Raw genomic sequence first — 20,848 nt, 5'->3', positions numbered from 1 at the left:
AATGGGTGTTGAGTTTATTAATGCAATTTTACCTTTACAACTGTTAACTACCATATGAACAAAATATATGAAAGGTATTCAGCAAATAAAGGCAATATAAGGCGAAATAAAAAAGATGTCCAGTAAGATTTTCACTGGTAACTTTTGTTCCGAGAGTTGACAGAAAAAGATATTTAACTTTCTTAATGGGATTTTTGGAAATAGAGTGCTTCGGATGAAAACGTGTTTCATGATCAAAAGATTGTGCATTTTTTTTCACTGTTTTCTCGAAAAGTGTAATATTCACTGAGATTAAAGTTCAACGGGTTTAGGGTTTGAAGAATCTTCTTCGGATTTTGAGACATTATTGGAAACGAACAAATGCATGAAAAGAAATGATTATGTGCCTTTTAAGGTCAAATTTGGTTTTTAGAAGTATACACCTTTTTTTGATGTACAAGTTTCAAGTTGTTGTGTATGTGTGGGTTTTTCGGGGAGGGGGGGTGGGGAGGGGAAGGGGAGGACAATCAGAAAAGAAAAATTGAATATTTATGTTCATTTCAATGTGGGTGCAGCAAGAAAATGGACAAGTGAAAAAAAACTAACATCAGTTTTACTGTGGAACGTTTTATTGCCTCAGCCGTTAGCAATCAGCGATATCTCATAATCTGTAGTGGAAGTCGGTCACAGTGTACTCAATACCTAGGCTTCTTTCAATTAAATTTACAAGAACGATTATTATATAACTATCAGGGTACATGTGTATACTCAACTGAACGACTTAAAAAGGATTGATTAAATACACGTACAAAAAAACGGAACATAAGCTTGACAAATCTCGGAACTAGACCTAGACATACACATATACATTAAAGAATATATTCTTTATGACTGAACGAAAAAACATAAGTGGATACATCTCGCTATCGTAATTGCTACTGCGATCAATAAGCAGATGTAAACCTTTGGGAGAATTGACAAACAAATTACGGAACTTTTACAAATAATGAGCTTGAATACATGATTTCATCTGCATAACTTAAATACAATTATACTTGGGTATAGCGGTTTGTATTACGAATAATTTCAGCTTTATATGTATGATTAAAATCTGTCATAAATAGGTTTTTTTTGTGGATTGCTACAGCCACTAATATTATTTCCGACTGATACTACATGGATCTACCTGATCGCGGGTTCGACATGACAAAAGAACATGCAACATACCTCTAATTCTTTGATCGGAATAAGTACCATTTCGTGAATAAATTCTTTTCTTTTTTGAGTGATTAAAAAAATATCTAGAATGCGCTTGCGTTAAAAAAAAGTTTTGAGTTCAAAATTGTGTTTTTCATAGCATCATTGGCACGCTTCAAACCCAAAATGGAGGGCATTATTATATTAACTCTTTCAGCCAATCAGCTTTCAGCATTACATCTGACTGACCAATCAGATTTGTGGCTTTTTTTTAAGCAGGATTTACATCAACCAACAGACACAACCGAGAGGTTCAACTGTAAAGTTATAAAATGAAAACTTTTTTTCCATTACCTTTTTTTCAGACAACTAATTACAAACTATCTAACTTAATCATGGCCAACAGTAGTATTAATATATTACTCTATTTGAACATGATTATAACAAATATTACTATTTACATTGAAGCAAATGTTCATATGTATCGCTCTAAATTTGTATACACAATCTATACACCAATTGTTGACTTATCACCTTTTTATTTATTTATTATTTTTTTTTAAACACTAGGTTGGTTCCCATTTCACACACCAAATAATGTTGAAAAATTGCTGGGCACCAGTTTTCCAACCCCTTTTCCATATTTTATCTTTTAATCATCTTTTCATTACTGCCACAACCTCGCATTTTTTTAATAAAATATTGAATTATATATTCCTAATTAATAGCACAGCTATCTGGGAATTACCTCTAGGCTACAAAGCAAATATACGAATTACTTCACCACTTTTTATAAACTTAAATTTTTCCCCGCAATTAAAATGAAATTCAATGTGCAACACTGATTTGGCTTATAAGTAGAAAAAATAATTCTTGCAATTCACCAAATATGTCGGTAACAAATCAAATGAAACATTTGGTAATATTTGACAAAATGTATACACAAAAAAATGCTTATTAATTACACGATGCATAATAACAATAATATATGTACAGGGCAGCTACATACTGAGTGTATAATACAAAACATTGAGTGAAAATTAACTTGGACCCACTCTTTCAAAATGAGGAATAAGTCTTAAAATGACCCAAATTTCTTCATGTGATTAAAAATCATTGAAGAAATTGATGCCGCGATTTGAACCACAACCATGTGAGGCTTACACTTAATTGTCTACTTCCAGTAAGTCATGATATAACACATTACTACATGTGTAACATTGTAATACACTGTATTAGTTGATAAATCCATATAACTAATAAAGTGCTGGGGCGGTTTCGGGCGGTATAAGGAGTAACAGGCAAGGGCGGTTTATGGAGATACAGGGACCAACTTTTGATACATATTAACCCTCCTACGCAAACACACATTCTGTGCCAAGTTGTAATTTCAGTCAAAATCAATCAAGTGACTGTTTTCAGAAGTTAAGAGCTCCCAGCCTACTTAATGCAGGGTTGACTGGCTATGACTGTTTATGTAACTTGATACAGCTATGCTTTGACTGTAGGTGATTGATAAGCCAGCTGTGCCTACCAGTTGCATGCTTTTGTCTGTTGACTGAATTGACTAGTCAAAGTGCTTGCTCAAAATATGATCCGACTGTTAGTGACTTGTCTGTGTAAAAGGCATGGCAGGGGAAGAGGATTAATTTTTGACTGTCTGTGACTGTTCAGACAGCAGGAAGGTTAAAAGGTTGTACATCAAATATTTATTTAAACTTTGACTTAGTCCTCATTTCGACCGAGGTGGTCGCTTTTTTCTTTAAAGCATCCTATAACTGACTTACAAAGTTCCGTTTCCCTAAAAGACCAAACAAAATCACCTCATGAAAGCATATCTAGAGCAGTTTTCATTATCTGTGTAACATTATTAAAAAATCTAACCTCGGACAAAGTAAGGTAAATATAAGAATGTCATCCATGAAAAACTGGAAGTTCGTCCCACAGAAGAATCCTCTCATGTTTTTTGTAATACCTTGATTAAACGCGACCCGTTTGTCAACCATAAAAATCCTTGAGAATTTCCATTTCTTTTGTTTCAAAGCTTTTTCCTCCTTGTGATTCTAACGACTTTGACTGAAACGAATCACTGATTATTTGTGGATTTATTTTATTTTACCTTCCGCAGTGGAAACCGCACAGATCATCTTTCTGGTTTGTCATTCAAGATCACGAAAACTTACTTTTGTTCGATGAAATATTGAACCAAATTCTCAGCCTCAATGGAAACAACAGAGACACGAATACAACAATGTAAAAATCTCGGATGAGAAATTCACTGTCAATTTATCAGACTTTATCAGTACAGACTGGACCTAAAAAAGCGGTTCTTTTATTGCAAAACTAAACTTACAATCAACATTTTCTTTTATAACCTGGTAAAGAACTTTAAATCTTCCAATTTTGGCCCCAGCACTTTGCACACACTCATTTTAACACACTGCGAATCTGGTTTTAAGAATAAGTTTGAATTGTAAATCTACTGAAGAGAACGGTGTGAAAGACATTGTCAGTATTGCAACTGCCTGATGCAATCATATACATGTACTATTATTTTGTTATCCCACCGGCGTGAGTGGAAATGGAATCATGTAGTGGGGTCTGTTTTCTATATGCAAGTAAATTTTGAATGGTTATATTTTTATAGATCTGTAGCATTGTATCCTTATTTTGTCCACTTTAACTCTGTTCCTCACCAGCTGAAAACAGTACAAGTTACGACCAACGGATACTACTGTGGTTGAACTAAACGATTTCGACTTTGAATGCAATCTAGCTGGATGCAACATGCTTTTGAGAACAATATTTTGTTGGTTTCCCATCTGCAAATGGGTACCCATTTAAGAATGTCAATGAAGACAATGGATCAAAGAAGACAAATTTGAATAGTTTAAAGATGACAGACCACAAGTCAACAAAAAATCCAAAATGAAGACGCTTGCCCCTTAAAAAAAGGAGGGAAAATGGTATTTGAACATGAGGCTAGGAATAAAAGTTACGGAATGCACAAAATAAGGACGAAATCACGAACTACACGTGGGAAAATTCCCTCATACTCGCTTGACGCAGTCCAATTTGAAAGTGTCGGGAATGGTGATCTCATTGAGCAGTACGGAGGATGGGTTGAAGGGGGAAGGTGACAGGGAACGTGTACTTGGTGTCAATCAGGAGTTGTGCATCTTTCTTGGGCGTCATCCTTCCCGCTAGCTTGCCCTGCACCTTGCGGATGAAAGACACTTCTGTCTTTTCTCGTACTCGTCGGGTGTGTAGAGATTAAGGATCTTCACGACCTGTAAATTGTGGGGGGGGGGGGGGGGGGGGGGGGGGGGCAAAAACAATTGGTGCTTTGAATTGGTTTCACAAAGTAACAATGAAAAATAGTTTTGGATTTGCCCTGCACCGATGAAAACAATAACCAAATTCACCAGATGGCAATTTCTGGTTTAATACAATGGTTTCAAAGTATGGTTTCTATTTCTGTTAATTTATCATTATGTGCTAGGTGCTAGTTTTTTCAATAATGCAATTTATTAGTTTGCTGTCCTGAATTTTCTATCAAATTTAAGTCTTCGACAAACTGAAGACCTACCTGCGTTGTAGTGAGTTTCGTGCAGGTTTCGCTGATGAGCCTGACGTCATCTTCCGTTCTCTTCTTGACCTGAAGCAGCTGAGCTATCTGGACCAGGGGCTCCAACGTCTCCTCCATGTTGTGATCGTAGAGTTTGCTGCTCCGTAGCCACTCTTCCAACTCACTCATGTTGTACCTAAGCCCAAGGAATATCAACATGTTGAAACATTTTTGTCAGCATTTCTAAGTGTTGCAGTACTCGTACTCCGTACAACTCCAGTACAACTCTACTTTTTGAGAATTCTCGCACTCGCACTCGCATATCAAAATACTTGGACTCGAATTCACAGCACTCGTACTCGAGAAGCAAAGTACTATGACTCGACTATTCAACATCGTACTCCATCATCGATTATAAGGACTCGGGGAAAAATTGAGTACTTTAGTTTTGAATGAAACAAAAATCTCCTCACTTGGAGACGCACGTGCTCCGTTTTATCAATACTTACTGAATAGTAACAGGCTGTGGAGAAGATCGATCCTTTGTGTCGGTCTTTGCGCAGACTACACGGTTTGTCTTTATGTACAATGAGTGACCAGCGTCTGCGTGGGATCGGGTCCAAGAACTCGTACTCGTACTCAAAGGTCCAACTCTTTAGACTTGGGTACCTGTACTTGTTCTCAAGGGTCAAAGTACCTGGATGCGGGTGGTACCCGATAGCTTGGTACTCGGCCGTACTTAGTACTCGGATAAAAGTATTTGACTACAACACTTATATTTCCTGAACCTACTGCATACATTAAAACTTTGCTTTCAAGAACACAACGGAGACAATAAAATTATCAACTTTATACCCTAAGTTTTCTTTCTTTAAAAAGAATTTTGCGGGCCTTGCACTTGAGGGTTTGTAGCAAGTAAGGGTTTAAGCTCTGATCAAGATTTAGGCCTACAATTTCTGAGAAAATGTGGCTAAACTTGGACTGGGAACTGCTCTACTTTTGCAACGGAATGGATGGATTAGTTTCAAAATGACGATGATTTCTTGACTACTTTTAGAGTGTGGTCATCTTTGGAAGGAAATATCAACCTAAACAAAAATTAAACAAAGTAAAAGAGGGTGAACCAGGCTTTGTTTGATGTACATCTTGAAGCCCTTGGAGCGCTGTGAGTATTTCTCCTGATTTGTTGAAATGGAGATTTCTCCAATGGTTAAATTGACCTACCTGATCTGGACGCCCTTGGACCAATGACACATGTCCTTCCTCAGCAGTATGTTGTTGATAGTACTGGCGGTTACTAAGTAGAAGGACTACGGTAACGACAGAAAAAAAGGAACTATGAATTTGAACAAATGTAATAGAAGAAATACATCTTTCGTTTTCTTCAAGTTGATTTGTGCTTCAGTTTGCTCCAGGACTTGGACACATAAGGTCAATTTTCAACAACAAAAAGGGAGAGAGAAGTCTCATACCTGTTTGATGGCTTGCTTGACGACTTCAGGGTCCGTGCCGTGATTATTCATTACTGTTAGGAACGTGGTGAGCTGCAGATAAAAAAAAATAAAGAAATTAGAAATCAAACAAATCAAGTAACGAAAAAATCCATCAAGGAATGTCAGTCAGAACTAAAAAAAAAATGTTCACCCGAAAAAAAATCCACGAGTGGATTTCAATCCAGTTCTAGCCTTTTAGCCAATCCATCACTCGAACAATTTTTCATGGATGTTCAAGTAGATGGCAACAATTTACAGCCACATTTTAAGAAACACTGCTAAGGGGCCATTCAGAATTTTCAATGTTTTAAAATTTCGATCTTTTTTCCAAATTGTGGGTGGGTGGGTCAAGCTAAATAATTGAAAATCGAAATTCACTTTCCATGGAAAAAGGATAAAAAAAAAAAAAAAAAATAGATCTTTTGACTTGCCTGAACAACGCGCAAGCGTTCCGATATCGCGATGCGTGTTTCTTTCCCCTGAATGTACTGTACATGTACGTCATGTACATGTACGTGTATATAGACCCACTGTGGCATGAGAGGGAGGTGGTTTTTCAGTAGACTTGGATGCCGGGCGTTTCTAGCGGTTAGGCCGTGCAGAGGTAGCAGGGCAGTGGCGTAGCCAGGAATTTTTCAGTGGGGGGGGGGGGGGGGGGGACGCTGGGAGGCTGGAACATTTCATGGGGGGCGTCAAGCAGGGCGTCAATCGCTTCTCAAAAGTGGGGGGGGGGGGGAATACCTTGATCATTACTGATGCGAGCGCGAAGCGGAAAGCCCTTACGGCGTGGGGTTCGGGGCCCGCTTAAGGGCCCCGGGAAAAAAATGGATTCTAGATGTTCTGTGATGTGATTTGAAGCAATTTCTTACGACTTTCCTCCATGCTTTAACTAATATTTTCTTGGCAAAAGATAATTATTTGAACATCGTTTTCGAGGTTGGAGACATTGAATCAGCTATCGGTATTCTGAGCTATTGCGTGGGGTTCGGGGCCCGCTTAAGGGCCCCGAAAAAAAAAGGATTTTCGATGCTCTGTGGTGTGATCTGAGGCAATTTCTTACCACTTTAACCAATAATTATCTTAGCACAAAAGATAATAATTTTAAACATAATTTTCGAGGGTTTTTCAGCTAAAGGCATATTGTGAACATTGTTTTCGAGGTTGGAGTCATTGAATCAGCTACCAGAATTCTGAGCTATAGGCGTGGGGTTCGGGGCCCGCTTAAGGGCCCCCAAAAATTTTGGATTCTAAATGCTCTGTGGTGCTATCTGAGGCAATTTCTGACCACTTTAACCAATATTTTCTAAGCAAAAGATACATTGTAGTACATAATAGGGCCCATGGCGTCATGTAGATCAATGATAATTTTTTTAGAAACTCAAAATCTCAGTTGGGGGGGGGGGGGGGGGGGGCGACTGTGGGGGGGGGGCGACAAGGTTTCATGGGGGGGGGGGGGCGGTCGCCCCCCACGCCCCCCCCGGTGGCTACGCCACTGCAGCAGGGTACCTGGTGTACTAGATCGGCTCTATAACACGCCGCGGGTGTCGATTACCAATCGCTATAAAAACTATAAAGAGGGTGAGTATGCTTCTAAAGCAAAAATAAACTACAAACTAAGCCTAAATGTGACAAAAAGTTGACAAAGTTCGACATGTTTTTGTACATGGTGGCAGTGTAACCTTTATTTACAGAGGCAGTCCAGTAAATTGGCCACATTTATGGGGCTAATCCAAAAAATGACAAAACCACGGTCATCTTTGTGGCTTCTTAGACTGCAACCTGTCTTTCCAAACAGCATATCAGCTGGCAAAACACAAGAAAACTGAAGGCCACCACTGCAAAAGAGGAAGACCGACAACTTCACGCCGTCACTGAACTAGACCCACATGTACATGGGTACACATGTACATGTACATGGGTATACATGTACATGTACATGTTCAAGTATATGTACACACTGTACATGCAAGTGCATGTACATGTACATGTTCAGTTTTTTATTAATCGAAATTAGGGGTGGGTGGGTGGGTCAAAATAATTTGGAAAAAAAGTCGAAATTTTAAAACATTGAAAATTCTGAATGGCCCCTAACACAACTGAAATTTTGTGGCCCACATTACAGTGTTTTGTGTCATAAACCTCAGAACATACCACATCATTTGAGCAAGTTAGCACTTAAATTCAAAATATTATTGCACCTTCCTTCTGTGGTGGATTCGTGCACAAGTACCCCCTCAAGGGTCACGAAGAGAGAGTCAGGGGAGACCACTGGGAAAGACAATCAAGCGCATCTCCGCCTGACACTCATGAGAAGATGCCACGATTTTGTGCACATTCAAAATAAAATAAGTTGTGCACAGTACGGTACGCCTGCGAACCATCATGTGCATGCTTTGTGTCTCCCCTTACTAGAGCTCTCCATAATGTTCACAAAGCACCATCTACCGTTCACGCACACAGAACACTGACCAACCTGTTTGATTAAGGATTCTATGGTTAAATTCTGGCTGTCGTGATCGACTGACACGCTGGCACTACGGCCCCTCAGACCCGATGGTTTGGTGGACAGACCGGCGACGTCACTTTCCAGCATGGCAGGAACTGAAGAAAACAAAAATTGAGTCAAATATCAATAAATGTGAAGTATTACTGTTTCCGAGTAATCTAAAGCCCGGTTCATACTTCGTGCGAATGCGAATCAAATTTGACGCCATTAAACATTTGCTGCGAAATTCACCCAAGTTGAAATATGTTCAACTTTTGCGAATTCGCAGCGCGAATACTTGCCACGAGTATGAACCGGGCTTTAAAAGCTATTTATGAACCGGGCTTAAAAGCTATTTAGAAAATCTGAATTTATGACTCAAAAAATACCAGTATTACACCAGGCAAATGTAAAAAACATTTGATTTTCTTTATCCATCTGATGGTTTTCACAAAGAAATAACCTTCAACAAACTGACTCTTTGTGTAGAAGATTTGTAAATTTGTTTACATTCTGTTTTTATTTTTTTCAAAAATGTTTAGAGCTGCTGCAAAAATGGCATTACTTCTCATTTTTGTCTGCATGAGGAAAGAACAAAAATGATGAAACTGAACTCATATAACATCTTGCCAAGTCGCCCAAGAACAACATGGACCTTCTCCGAGTTTCACCTTAACAAACCTGTGGGTGTGGGGGAGGGGTAGATTGAGGGTTTGGGGCCCAGGAAGGGTCAAGTTCTGCGCTCAAAGGGCCAAAGATTCCAGAAGCCTTTTTTCCCATGCAAAAGTCCACAAAACTTTGTGAAGATAGTGCTTCAAGTTTTACAGTACCCAGGAGAAAAAAGCAAAGAGCTGCAGTAATAATTATTCCACAACACTACACTTGATTTTTGTTGTATCACGTCAAAAATGGGGGGGGGGGGGGGGGGGGGGGGGGGAGGGGGGACAGCGGCGGCAAGACCAAGGGAAGTTTAGCAAAGAATAAAAAGAGCAATTTTGAATCATGGATTGCATTACGTACTCTTACTCTGAAGCATGGCTGGACCTGTGCTTAAAGTTAATTTCATGAAAGTAAAAAAAATCCTGACAAATGAGTATGAAAACAAACATATTATATCATGTTCGTAAGTAGGGACCAGTACATTGTTCCTAAAATTTGAAAATGTTTTGAATACGTGGATGAATTTGTTTTGCTTCTAAATGTTCAAATACTGGATTATATTTCTGCAAAGCATTATATTTGATGAATTTGTTCACTTTCTATTCATGGGTGTAAGTTTTAGCAAACCATATTTAAGTTATCAGACTAAAACAGTCATCTGGTGTGAATTTTAAGTTTTCAAACTCTCGCCTGGTTTTGTACCACATGTGGCAATTTTCATTTTCAAAAGACTTATCAATAATCACTGCCATTTCTTCACGTTTAGCCAATGTCTGAATTGGAAAACCAAAACACTTAGAATTATTTGACCACAATTTTGATCCGGCTTACCAATCATCGGCTGTAGCTTGTTCTCAATGATGTGGACAAGCATTTGGTAGATGTGAACTCCGAGATCGTTCATGACCTGACGGTACTCCGACAGGTCAAAGTTCCGAAGACAGTGCTCGTTCTGCCGGTGTGTGTTCTGACTGGAGAGGTTCTGGGAAGGACAATTTCAACAAAAAAACAGATACAAGGTCAAAACGATGCTTGAATTCTTTCCATAAAATTGTTTCGTAAATTCAAGTGCTACGGAAAAATCCTGTAGACAACCAGTCACAAGATATAAACACTGCATAACATTTGGTGTGGTTACCAATTTTTGCAGATTTAATATTTGGTTTTCCCTTCATTGACATATTTTAATTTTTCTTTTTATAAACACTGTATACTCAGTGTTGTTCAAACCCACAACCTCCTCCTTCAATACTTGTGAAGACGTCTTACCATTGAACCATTGAGTCTGCAGGGGTATGCTGGCTAATTCCAATCTGATATAGCAGTGGGCACCGCAACCAAACAATTCAAAAGATAGAATTTGCGGCGGGGTGACATAAATTCCACTTTGGCTTTTGCCCTTCACCGACATATTTATAAAAAAAAAATTTAAAAATTGCTTAAGCATTGCAATTACAAACATTTCTTTGAAAAGATTGAATCCGTATCTCTTTGGTACTCTGATGGACTGAAGTGCACTTACATTCTACTTTGTAAGTTCTGTTTTTAGTCTTGGTCTGGCACCCTGACTACAGCATTGCTTTGTACTCACCTCTTCACCGCTGTACTGCTTGAGTGTGTGCATCAACCGAATCGTGTTTGTCAGCCAGAAGGACACATACTCAAAGTCCTCAAAGTGTTTCTGCCGAAATAAAGATGATAAAACACCAACTTAAACAAATACATTGAACGTTAATTTTTAAATATGAAGTATAGAGCATAAACATGCCTTGCAAGAAATATTGCATTTAATGTTAAAACTTTAAGTCAATTTAAATAATGTTCCCCCTGGATGGGATGCTAGTCCATCGCAGGTTACTCCCCAGCTAATGCTGGGACCCATATACTCCTTGGTGCAGAGAGGCACGTGAGGGTGAAGAGGCTTGCCCAAGGACACAACATATGGCCAGCAGCTGGATTCCCCCCACCCCCAAATTTAATACAACGTTCATTTGCACTTACTTTGACGGTCTTCTTGATGCCGTTGATCACTCCCGTGAGAAGCGCTTTGACCTTCCGATCGTCGTTGATATCGTCAGCGTGACGTATGCACATGAAGATCATGTAAGCCGGTAAGCCGGGTAGATGACTCTCCGCATTCTTGGGATGGAAGTCTGGAGGAGACAAGATTTGAAAATCGCTTCCTTAATAATTGTACTTGTAAGTTTAATTGATGATCTTTGATCAACTAGTGGTGGATATGTTATGTACTTATGCCTTGGAAAGTTGAAAAAAAATAGAGAAATTTGTGGTTGAAAGTTTCCCAAATGAACTCCTTAGGAAATTTACAAATTAACTTCACTGAAAGTGAATGCTTAAATTTCAAAAAAAAATTTGGCCTGTACAATGTATTACAGACTATATCTCAACATACGGCTGTGCAACTTCCGATTGGTTCTGTGCTGAGGGTCACACTAATAACAATGTATCATCCTGCAATGCATTCACACAATGTATCAACATTAACCTAACTCCCTAGCATGATTTACTAGGAACCATACCTGGCGAATTCCAACACCATATGGGAAACTGTACACACATATTTCTGACTGATTCTGGAGGTGTGCCAACCCAATGTAAAAGACTGTCAGTTTAGGGGTACTGTACCCATCCCGACAGATTCCAACAAAACATGCTGTTGGAGTTTGATGGGTTGAGTTCTGTTAGGGTTAATCAATAAGACAACATGACATCTCACACTGACCTATGATGATGGTCTTAATGATCTTAACGTCGTCCTCCTGCCTGTACTCCAGCATTCCCAGGATCTCGCGTTCTTTCATCCTCACGTTGGCCGGCGCTATCTGTGTTGTGTCGCTGAGGTTGGGCGGCGCAGAATAGTGCGACGAAATGGTTGTTTCGCTTAGTGACGTTGGGGTAGCTGAGGGAAGAAAACAAAAACACAAACCATTCCTAAGATGAAACAATTGACAATAGCGCAAGACAACTTTTAATTCTTTTTTATTTAGTGCGTTTATTTTAATGCTACCATTCTTTACAATGTGTACAATCTTGTAGATAAAAGGCAAAGTGTAATTAGAAAAGCACTATATACACAGAGACATAAATCAAATGAACAGCGAGTCCATCACAAGTCCCTACAAGTCCATCACAAGTCCTCCAGTCCCAATTCAACTCACAAGCTATTCAGAGGAGCTTTTACAAAGGCATTCCTTTATTGTTCATCCACTGTTACTTGTGACTGGACTTGCAATGGACTCTTGATGGACTCAACTGCATCTCTAGGACACTTACAAGTCAAGTAGAATACAGTACCCTATTCATACTTGTGTGATCTATTAACTTGTTTTACCCCCCCCCCCAACCCACACCAAGTCTTAGATCAATCTACCAATGACACTAGATATGTTCAGACTAGTAGGTAGGCTGTCTACTGCCCTCTACACGTGATGCACAGGTTCCATTAAGCCAAGAGGATAAGAATGCATACCTGATGACTCTAAGGTGCTAGTGACCTTCCTGTAGGCCACCTTGAGTTGCCTCTTGAGTTTCTTCACCTGCTTCTCCAGATAATCGATCTGCTCAAGAAGATCCTAGTGAAATAAAATAATAACATTTTTTTGTCAAATAACATTCCTCTGAACCATCAAATATTTTACAAAAGAAAAGGCTATGAGAGGTGTACAGTTGAATAAGCAGTCTCGAGGTCTGGAGCATTGAACTCGTGGTCTGCCGGTAATTCTGCAGGTTGTGGGTTCGAGTCCAGCCTGCGGCTATGGTGCGTGTGCCCTTGGGCAAGGTCTGTCACTCATTGCTTCTCCCCACCCAAGAGTAAATGGGTACCTGTGAGGGCAGAGATGGTTAATGTGGTTGATTTTAACTGCTTTGCGCCGTAATGGCAGCGTGGAGCTGTACACTCCCCAGGTAGCTGAGACAGTCTTTGGAACGTACAATAAAAGGGAACAAGAAAGAAAATTGAGAAATCATGGATTGTTCACCAGGTTTTCATTGGTCAGCCTTGATATTTCATGCTGGACTGTCTGGTTAATGCGAGCCTCTGGTGTCATCTTAAGACTCTGTCAAAAAAAAATAGATGAAGATAACAATTAAACATTGATACTTTCAATCTTCCTTCAAGACAAATTGCTCAGGGAGGCACAACAAACATCAAATTTATTTACTGAGCTGTTGAACACGGCTCAAAGTCAACACTTTTACTTGGACATGTCGGACAGAAAGTTACAGAAATTACAATCCAAAGATTTCAACTGAAGCAGTGAGATTCTAAAACTGTCGTAAAAAATCATAGCTGGCAAATATCTTCTTGCACTATCCTATATGTACACCTCCAAACAAACGGCAGGCTCTCACACATAATTTTGGAACCAGAATTATCTGGATTTTTTTTTAAAGAGGTGACCAATGACAAAGGAAAGCTTTGCAAACTAGAAAATATAAAAAAAAAATACTGACACAATTTGGCTGAATAAAGACTGGTGAAATAACATCAAAACTTTCCTTTTGTTTGAAATAATGTGTAAAAAAACTACTTAAATCAATTACTTAAACAGGATTTCACCTTGCCCCTCACTTTGTTTAAGTTATTTTTGCATAACCACCCCCCCCCAAAAAAAACCCAAAAAGGCGAAAATGCCAACCTGTCCAATAATCTCTTGTTGTCTGTCGTTATCCTTCTTCAGACTTTCCAACGCTTCCTTCAACTGCTTGACCTCATTTTCGTGGTTCTTCTTCAGTGCCTGAATTTCTTTCTCTAAAATTCTGTGAGTCGGGACAAATTATGACAGAAAACGTTCAAAACATTGTGCAAGAAACAAATATATACTTCAGTTTTCATACAAAAATGCGTTTTAAGAAATGTTATTATCCAGTATATTCATTACTAAAATATAATTTTACAACATTGTGCAATGTGTGCGATTTCAGTGCAACTACATCTACAGTTCAAACATGCAGGTAAAACACATACATGTATTAGTCTGGCGTCAAAATGTTAACTGTGAAAGCATAAACTGCCACCCATTTAATGTATGGTTTTGTGCAAGTGCTGGGAAACTAGACAGAGTGCTGTATGAGCTACGTATGCAAATCATGCAAACAAAAAAAAGGTAAGTAGACTGGATTTCCATAATTCTTTGAGACAATAATTTTAAGAGGCCTGACATTTTTGTTCTGGTCGATTTCAATCATTTAATCAAAAGATCTCTAGTAGATGGTTTGAGTTCAACAAAACCCAATACAAACTTTTACCTATTTGATATTGTTGGATTTAGAAATCCGTGGTGTATAAAAAGCAGAGAAATAGTTGTGAAAGAAAAAAAGTCAGGAAAATCTGTTTAGGTTGAGTCTACATTTGTTAAAAGTTAGAAATAGGTGTTCATGAATCACAAGGACCAAATTTTAGTGCGAAATTGTACTCAGCACACAAAAAAATATTAAAAATTGCTGAGTAAAACCAGCTTAGCAGCAACACTCACTGTCCCGTAGTATCTACTGCTACAGACCACGCTGTCAAATCATGAAGGCCCCCTTCAATGGCGAAAGCATTGTGCTAGCTATTGTTCAGATAATCCATCACGGGACAGTTGCTTTGTACAATAGCATTCACAATGGCTTCTCCATTGAAGGGGGCCTTATGAGTGTACAGTTACCCTGTTTCTTGCTAAGCATGGGTAATTTGCTTAGAAGTATTCGCCACTTAGCAGTTCCACGAAATCGGGTCCAGGCCAGATCGATGTTGTTAATAGATTAGGAATACAGAATGAAGTGGCACAGATGGAAAATCGGAACAATTTTACATCAGGGTTAGTAAAGGAATAAGGATGTCTGAAATATGGAAGTTTTGAAAAATTTTATCTATGAAGGATCAAAACTTGTAATGCCAAGGCCTAAAATTTCTAAAAGAAATTCTGTTGAAATACGGAAAGGAATCCTAACAAACATTGGTAAATTGTTTTTATTGATTTTGTTCAATGGTATTTCTTTAAACGTTTCCAAAAATTCTGACAATTACATATATACTGTCATGTATTTTATCTAATGAGTTCCACAGTAACATAAGTTAAATCTTGTCTAAAAAATAGTTTTCACAAGTTCAGAAAGGTTACACATAATTGTGGGCAGTATTATTTTTGAAAGACAGGACCATGCATTTGTTGTTATTGTTATTTGTTGTTGTTATGTATCAATTTCAAACTCTGTCAAACTGTCAAGGGTTTAGATTACTGGGGGCAAATATATTTTGTTTCATAAAAATGTTAGGTTCCTGAACGGTCCAGTAACTTCATTTTGTATTAGTTAAGATTAAATATGATGTGTTTATAGTTAATTATTCAATTAATTATAATTAATTTCAAACTCTGTCAAACTGTAAAGGGTTTAGATTACTCGGGGAGGGGGGGGGGGGCATGTATATTTTGTTTTGTAAACATGTTATGTTCCTGTAGTCATGTTACTTCATAGTAAAGATTAAATATATGATGAGTTTATAATTAATTATTATAATTATTTAATTAATTTATTTATGTCATGTTAATTAACATAATTGGTGTCATGTGTGGAGGTGCACATTGACGGAAACGTCTTCCGTTTTCAAGATACATACTCAGACCGTCTTGTTTCTGAAGTACCTGGTGGGTTTGACCTAAAATAAATTACGAAAGTCAAAAAGAACTTGGGATTTGAAGAAAAAATCCACAAAACATCCAGACAAAATGGTGAAAGCATATAAATGTATTTTGATGCTAATTTTCTAGAAAAGTTTGTTCTATTATTGATATTTTATGGTAGTTCCAAATTTCCAAACTTGATAATGAAACTACAAAATCTTTTGGGTGCACTCAAATTTGCAGAGCCGTTGAGACAATCTGCTCAGGTAAACAAAAGTCATGCAAGTGCCACACTGGGGGTGGGGCTCAAGCCCCCAGAAGGGGGTCCAATTTTTTTTTTTTTGGGGGGGGGGGGGTCATTTTTTTAGTCCCACGATTTAACCATAGTGATATGTAGCATATGTGGCCTATTTTCGAGCAGTATAATAGGGCTGTAAATGGCACCACCAACGTCAAAATAGTCCATTTAAAAAACAACATTCAAACTTCTAAAAAAATTGAAACAAAAATTGTGAGCCCTACCCCCCAGCCAAATCCTGGGTGCACCACTGAGTCAGGCCATTCTAATTTATAACAATGGATAACAATGGAAGGTGCGACAATCATACACATTTTGTCAAGCATAACTACATGTATGAATAACAATATTATCCCAACCCCAACTTCAACCCCAGCCTACCCCCAACCGACAACAATCCCCATTGCATGCTTGAAACAGACAAGAATAAAAGTCAACCTTTAGAAAAGTTCTTAAGTACTCTTTGATTTTCATTTGCAGCAAGTTTCAGTGGAAGAAGCATTCCAAAATATCTGAATTTTAATTGGAGTAAAAGGAATATTCCACTTGATTTTGGAACAAAAGTTTTTTGGAAACAAAAAATCAGATTCGCAACTTACTTCATTCAATACATGCATCAAAACATTCTCAACTACAATGTACCATATAGAAAATAAAACATTGTATCAATCTACAACATTTGCGAAGAGCAAACGTAAGTATGTATGAATTTGGAATAAGATAAAAATTACAAAAATCCAAGCAAAATGCATTAATACACGATGGGTAGGGAGATCTTTCTTAATATGCAGCATGCACAGTGTTAGAGTTTCTAGCTTCTATCTTTGGTCAGTCAGCCGAGCTGCCATTATTATCTATATGGCATTTGGTTTATGGTGGAACCGGTGAAAAAGCACTATCACTAGTATGCCAAACAGGGAACCAGTTGCCCGACATGCAAATATGCAAATGATATGCAGATGACATGCTGATGCTACAAGACAATAGCAAATGTCGTGTATTTTGTACCAGAATTGGAATGGAAGTACATGAGCTAGTATCCTCCAGTTTGTTTCTCTATTTTGACAATTTTGTAGAATTAATTATGAAATCTTAATTTTATTATGTCATTCCCACAACTACAGTGCTTTCCATGAAGGGTTCGTCCCACACCAGTTTAAAAAAATGATATTCAATTTTTTGCTCGGCAGAATTTTAAAAATTCGTTTTTTTTATATCCCTTAAAATCTATACAACAAGCTTTATGTATTAGTATTCATTCAGAGGCCAACGAAAATATGGAACAAGCTTTGTCTTGAGAAAAAAGATTAATACAAAATGCATATATGTGAGGATTAGTCTAGATGGTTTGAGACTTCAAAAAGGAGGGATTAACATTGGTAGAGGATTAGGGATGGGGGAGGGGGACGCAACAGGGAGAGTAAAGCACACTTTTGGTACATAATGACACCACATTGAAATTGAAAATGTGATCTGAGTTTATATTTTAAAAATTGATGGGAACTTGTAAAAGGGGACTCCTGGGTACTGTTTTTCAGGGGACTGATTATTTTTATAGGAGTATTTTTGAATGATACAGGCAAGATGCATGATTAGAAGAGATATTAATTGGTCGTGCCGAATGCATGAGTGAAGCACTGTGCAGGAAAACCAAACACAAAGTACGAATGATCAAAACTACAGTCTTTGTTTTTGTAAGGAGTGAGATTTCAAAAGCAAATGACCCGTTTCCCGATGTGAACCAGAGTGCAAGACTATACATGTATTTGCCGACCTTGAATTGGGGTGACTATTTTGGTGGAAGTACGCATGTAGGTGCAGTTCTGAACTGAAAATCTTTAGTTAATCCCCAAAAACCCAAAACTTGAGATCAAATTATGAAATAAATAAACTACAAAAACCCCCAGATTTTGTTTGTTTCAAAACACAGACCAAATTTGACAGCTTTACAAATTTTTTACATATTTGTAAAATGTTGGTCATTATTAGCAAAATTTTACTCACCAAAAAAACAATTCTCTTATTCATTTTTTTTTTTGAGGGGGGGGGGGGGGGGGACTAAAAAAGGCGTTTTTTGTGGTGTGTGGCCAAGTGGAGTTAAAGGAACTACCCCCCCACTACCATGTAGAACTGCACCACATTGAAAAATGAAGTGATCACACAATAAATCAGCACTTGTATGTGATCTCAAGTTATTTTTTTCTCCCCAAAGCAATCAGACATATGTGACCATGAATGGAATGATGTTGTGCTATCCACATCAAGATGCTAATAAATGACAAGAGAAACTATGCACATTCAGTGACCAGGCTAAGTATCTCAGATGAGCTTAAACCCAAGCTATTTTTTCCATAGATTAAAAACAAACTAAAAGAAGAAACACAATCTGACAGGCATGAGGCAGACAGGAACGGGGACAGGGGGGTATTTACTCACATTTTGCCCACCAGAAGGTCATTGTGATTTTCGGCCAGACTGCCGTACTTTGAGACCGTGTCGCGCAAACTAGTCTGGCTGGCAGTGAGGGCAGCAAACAGACTGGGAGAAGGCGGAGATATACACAAAAACGGTCGGCGACAAAGAATAGGGTGGAGGAGAAAAAAAGGGGGGGGGGGGTGTTGGGGGAAATAATAACAACAAAAAGCATGGGTGAACAATGGGATTGGGTTCTGGGTTGTTTTTGAGTTTGTGGGGGTGGGTTTGGAGTTGTTTGACATGCAAGCCTGTGATTGGTCAGATTTGGTGTGACATATATGTAAATGAAGCTGAATTAACCTGGTAGTAAAACACTGACTTGGGAATTAAGGGAACTTCTTATGTTAAATGTTTCTTTAAACAAACTTTGTAAAAATCCTTTGAAATTCATACTATGGCAAAAAAAAGAAGCCATCATGAAAGACTTAAAATTATTTCTGTGTGTTAAGAACTACATGCTCCGTGCTTGTACATGTACATGTCTTACACACACTTTAAAGTTGGATCCATGGGCAGACATTGCCAAGCCTCTGACGGAAATAAATATCAGGCTTTGCTTGTTGGAAAATTTGCTTTACTTTTCAAACAGATTTGTATTTGACTGGGTCTTCGATAATGATTTTGATCCATCTGCAAAGGTAAACGTTCTTCTTAGTGGACTGGTTTTTTTTTAGTAGGGGGAAACCACATGTGCACATCTATGTACTAACAATGTACAAGGTGAATAGGTTCAAATTTTCATGAACATTTTCCAGCACTCTTTGCAAGCATGCTTGCAGTTCTAGTTTAATCTCACATCTTCTGTCAGTAACTATCCTCTGCTCACCAATGTTAACAAGTAGTCACACATGGAGCCCATACAACCATCAATCCATAGGTTAATTGTTAAAGTTTCTTCGGGTTTAATATGTAAATATACCGGTAGGCAAACGTTTCTTGTTAATTAACTAAACACTTGAGAGTTGCACTGGATACATTGCCGGCCAAGTTGACACACATGTAAAATAACAGCACTCAGGAATGCACTATGTACATGTAAGCTTTAAATGAAACCAAACCAACTATCCCATGAAATGTCAAGTACGAGTAGAAATCAAATTTTGACCAAAAAACAACAACAAAGGAACGGAAAGCAGTTATGCAAATGTTGGTATGTAAAAAAAAAGGAGTATTCTGTGATTGAAGTTCAGAGATTACAGTTCCCTTTAAAGTTATTAATTTTTTTTCGGGGTGGGGAGGGGAGACTTTGGATGTTTATTGTCCAAGCTGACTGACCAAAGAAAGATCACTTAGAGTGAGTGACTGAAACTCTGATGATTTTATATCAAAGTTGGTCGGAAAAGTAAGTACTGCCATTGGGTTGAGGAGGGGGCGGGGCAAGAACAGTAGGAGGAAGGGAGGGTCTAACAGAATCCAAACACTGCACCGTTTTGCCATATAATGGCAACTAAATTCCACTAATCATATTACATTTAGAAATTAACAATGCCCATCAAAATGACTTTAGATTTGTTTGAGATCGGGAGTAGGCTCCAAAAATTTGAAATCTGAAATTCTGTCCTAAGTACATGAGTATAAGTCTGTCCACACTGGAAGGCAAAAAGTGAAAAAAAAGCAAACACAAAAGTATGCACACATTTGGCTACCATACATATAAAAAAACCCAATATTATTCCGTCAGCAAGCAACACACACAATGATATGAACTATTTCTGTTGCATGTCTGGCCCTTTTTTGGTTTCTTTCACACTCACAGCAATATTCTGCAACATTATTATCTTGTTTACTTATTTTTTTTGTTTTGTTTTCATTCAGAGTACTTACGGAAACGGAAACAAGTAACATTTGTACCAGTTTACAAACTTAACAAATATCGTCATACAAGTAAATAGGAATGAGGCACGAACAGAACCCAGACGTATGGAAAACAATCTTAGTGTTAAACGTAAGACCCTCAACCTTTTTTTAATTTGTGTTATTTTATGTTATCAGACGAGATACACACATTAACAGGTGTAGCAATGAACCAGTCAGTGAAAGTTGTTACATATAACATACATATCCGCT

At 38.1% G+C, this 20,848-nt stretch overlaps 1 protein-coding gene across 1 annotated transcript in view; it reads right to left on the bottom strand.

Annotated features, from left to right (window-relative positions):
• Positions 1-595: 595 nt before the first annotated feature.
• LOC119729753 (unconventional myosin-Va-like) overlaps positions 596-20,848 on the bottom strand; it is a 69,458-nt gene continuing 49,205 nt past the window's right edge. The window contains 16 exon segments of the mRNA XM_038202480.1: positions 596-4,307; positions 4,309-4,424; positions 4,427-4,466; positions 4,766-4,940; positions 5,969-6,054; positions 6,217-6,288; positions 8,711-8,838; positions 10,214-10,364; positions 10,974-11,063; positions 11,384-11,535; positions 12,126-12,302; positions 12,873-12,975; positions 13,381-13,458; positions 14,041-14,161; positions 16,005-16,043; positions 18,743-18,844. Of these exon segments, the coding sequence (XP_038058408.1) occupies positions 4,227-4,307; positions 4,309-4,424; positions 4,427-4,466; positions 4,766-4,940; positions 5,969-6,054; positions 6,217-6,288; positions 8,711-8,838; positions 10,214-10,364; positions 10,974-11,063; positions 11,384-11,535; positions 12,126-12,302; positions 12,873-12,975; positions 13,381-13,458; positions 14,041-14,161; positions 16,005-16,043; positions 18,743-18,844 (1,711 nt within the window). The 3' untranslated portion in view covers positions 596-4,226.

Source organism: Patiria miniata, unplaced genomic scaffold, assembly GCF_015706575.1.
Source record: "Patiria miniata isolate m_02_andy unplaced genomic scaffold, ASM1570657v1 HiC_scaffold_21, whole genome shotgun sequence".
Lineage (NCBI taxonomy): Eukaryota > Metazoa > Echinodermata > Asteroidea > Valvatida > Asterinidae > Patiria > Patiria miniata.
This window is presented reverse-complemented; position numbering and strand designations above follow the sequence as displayed.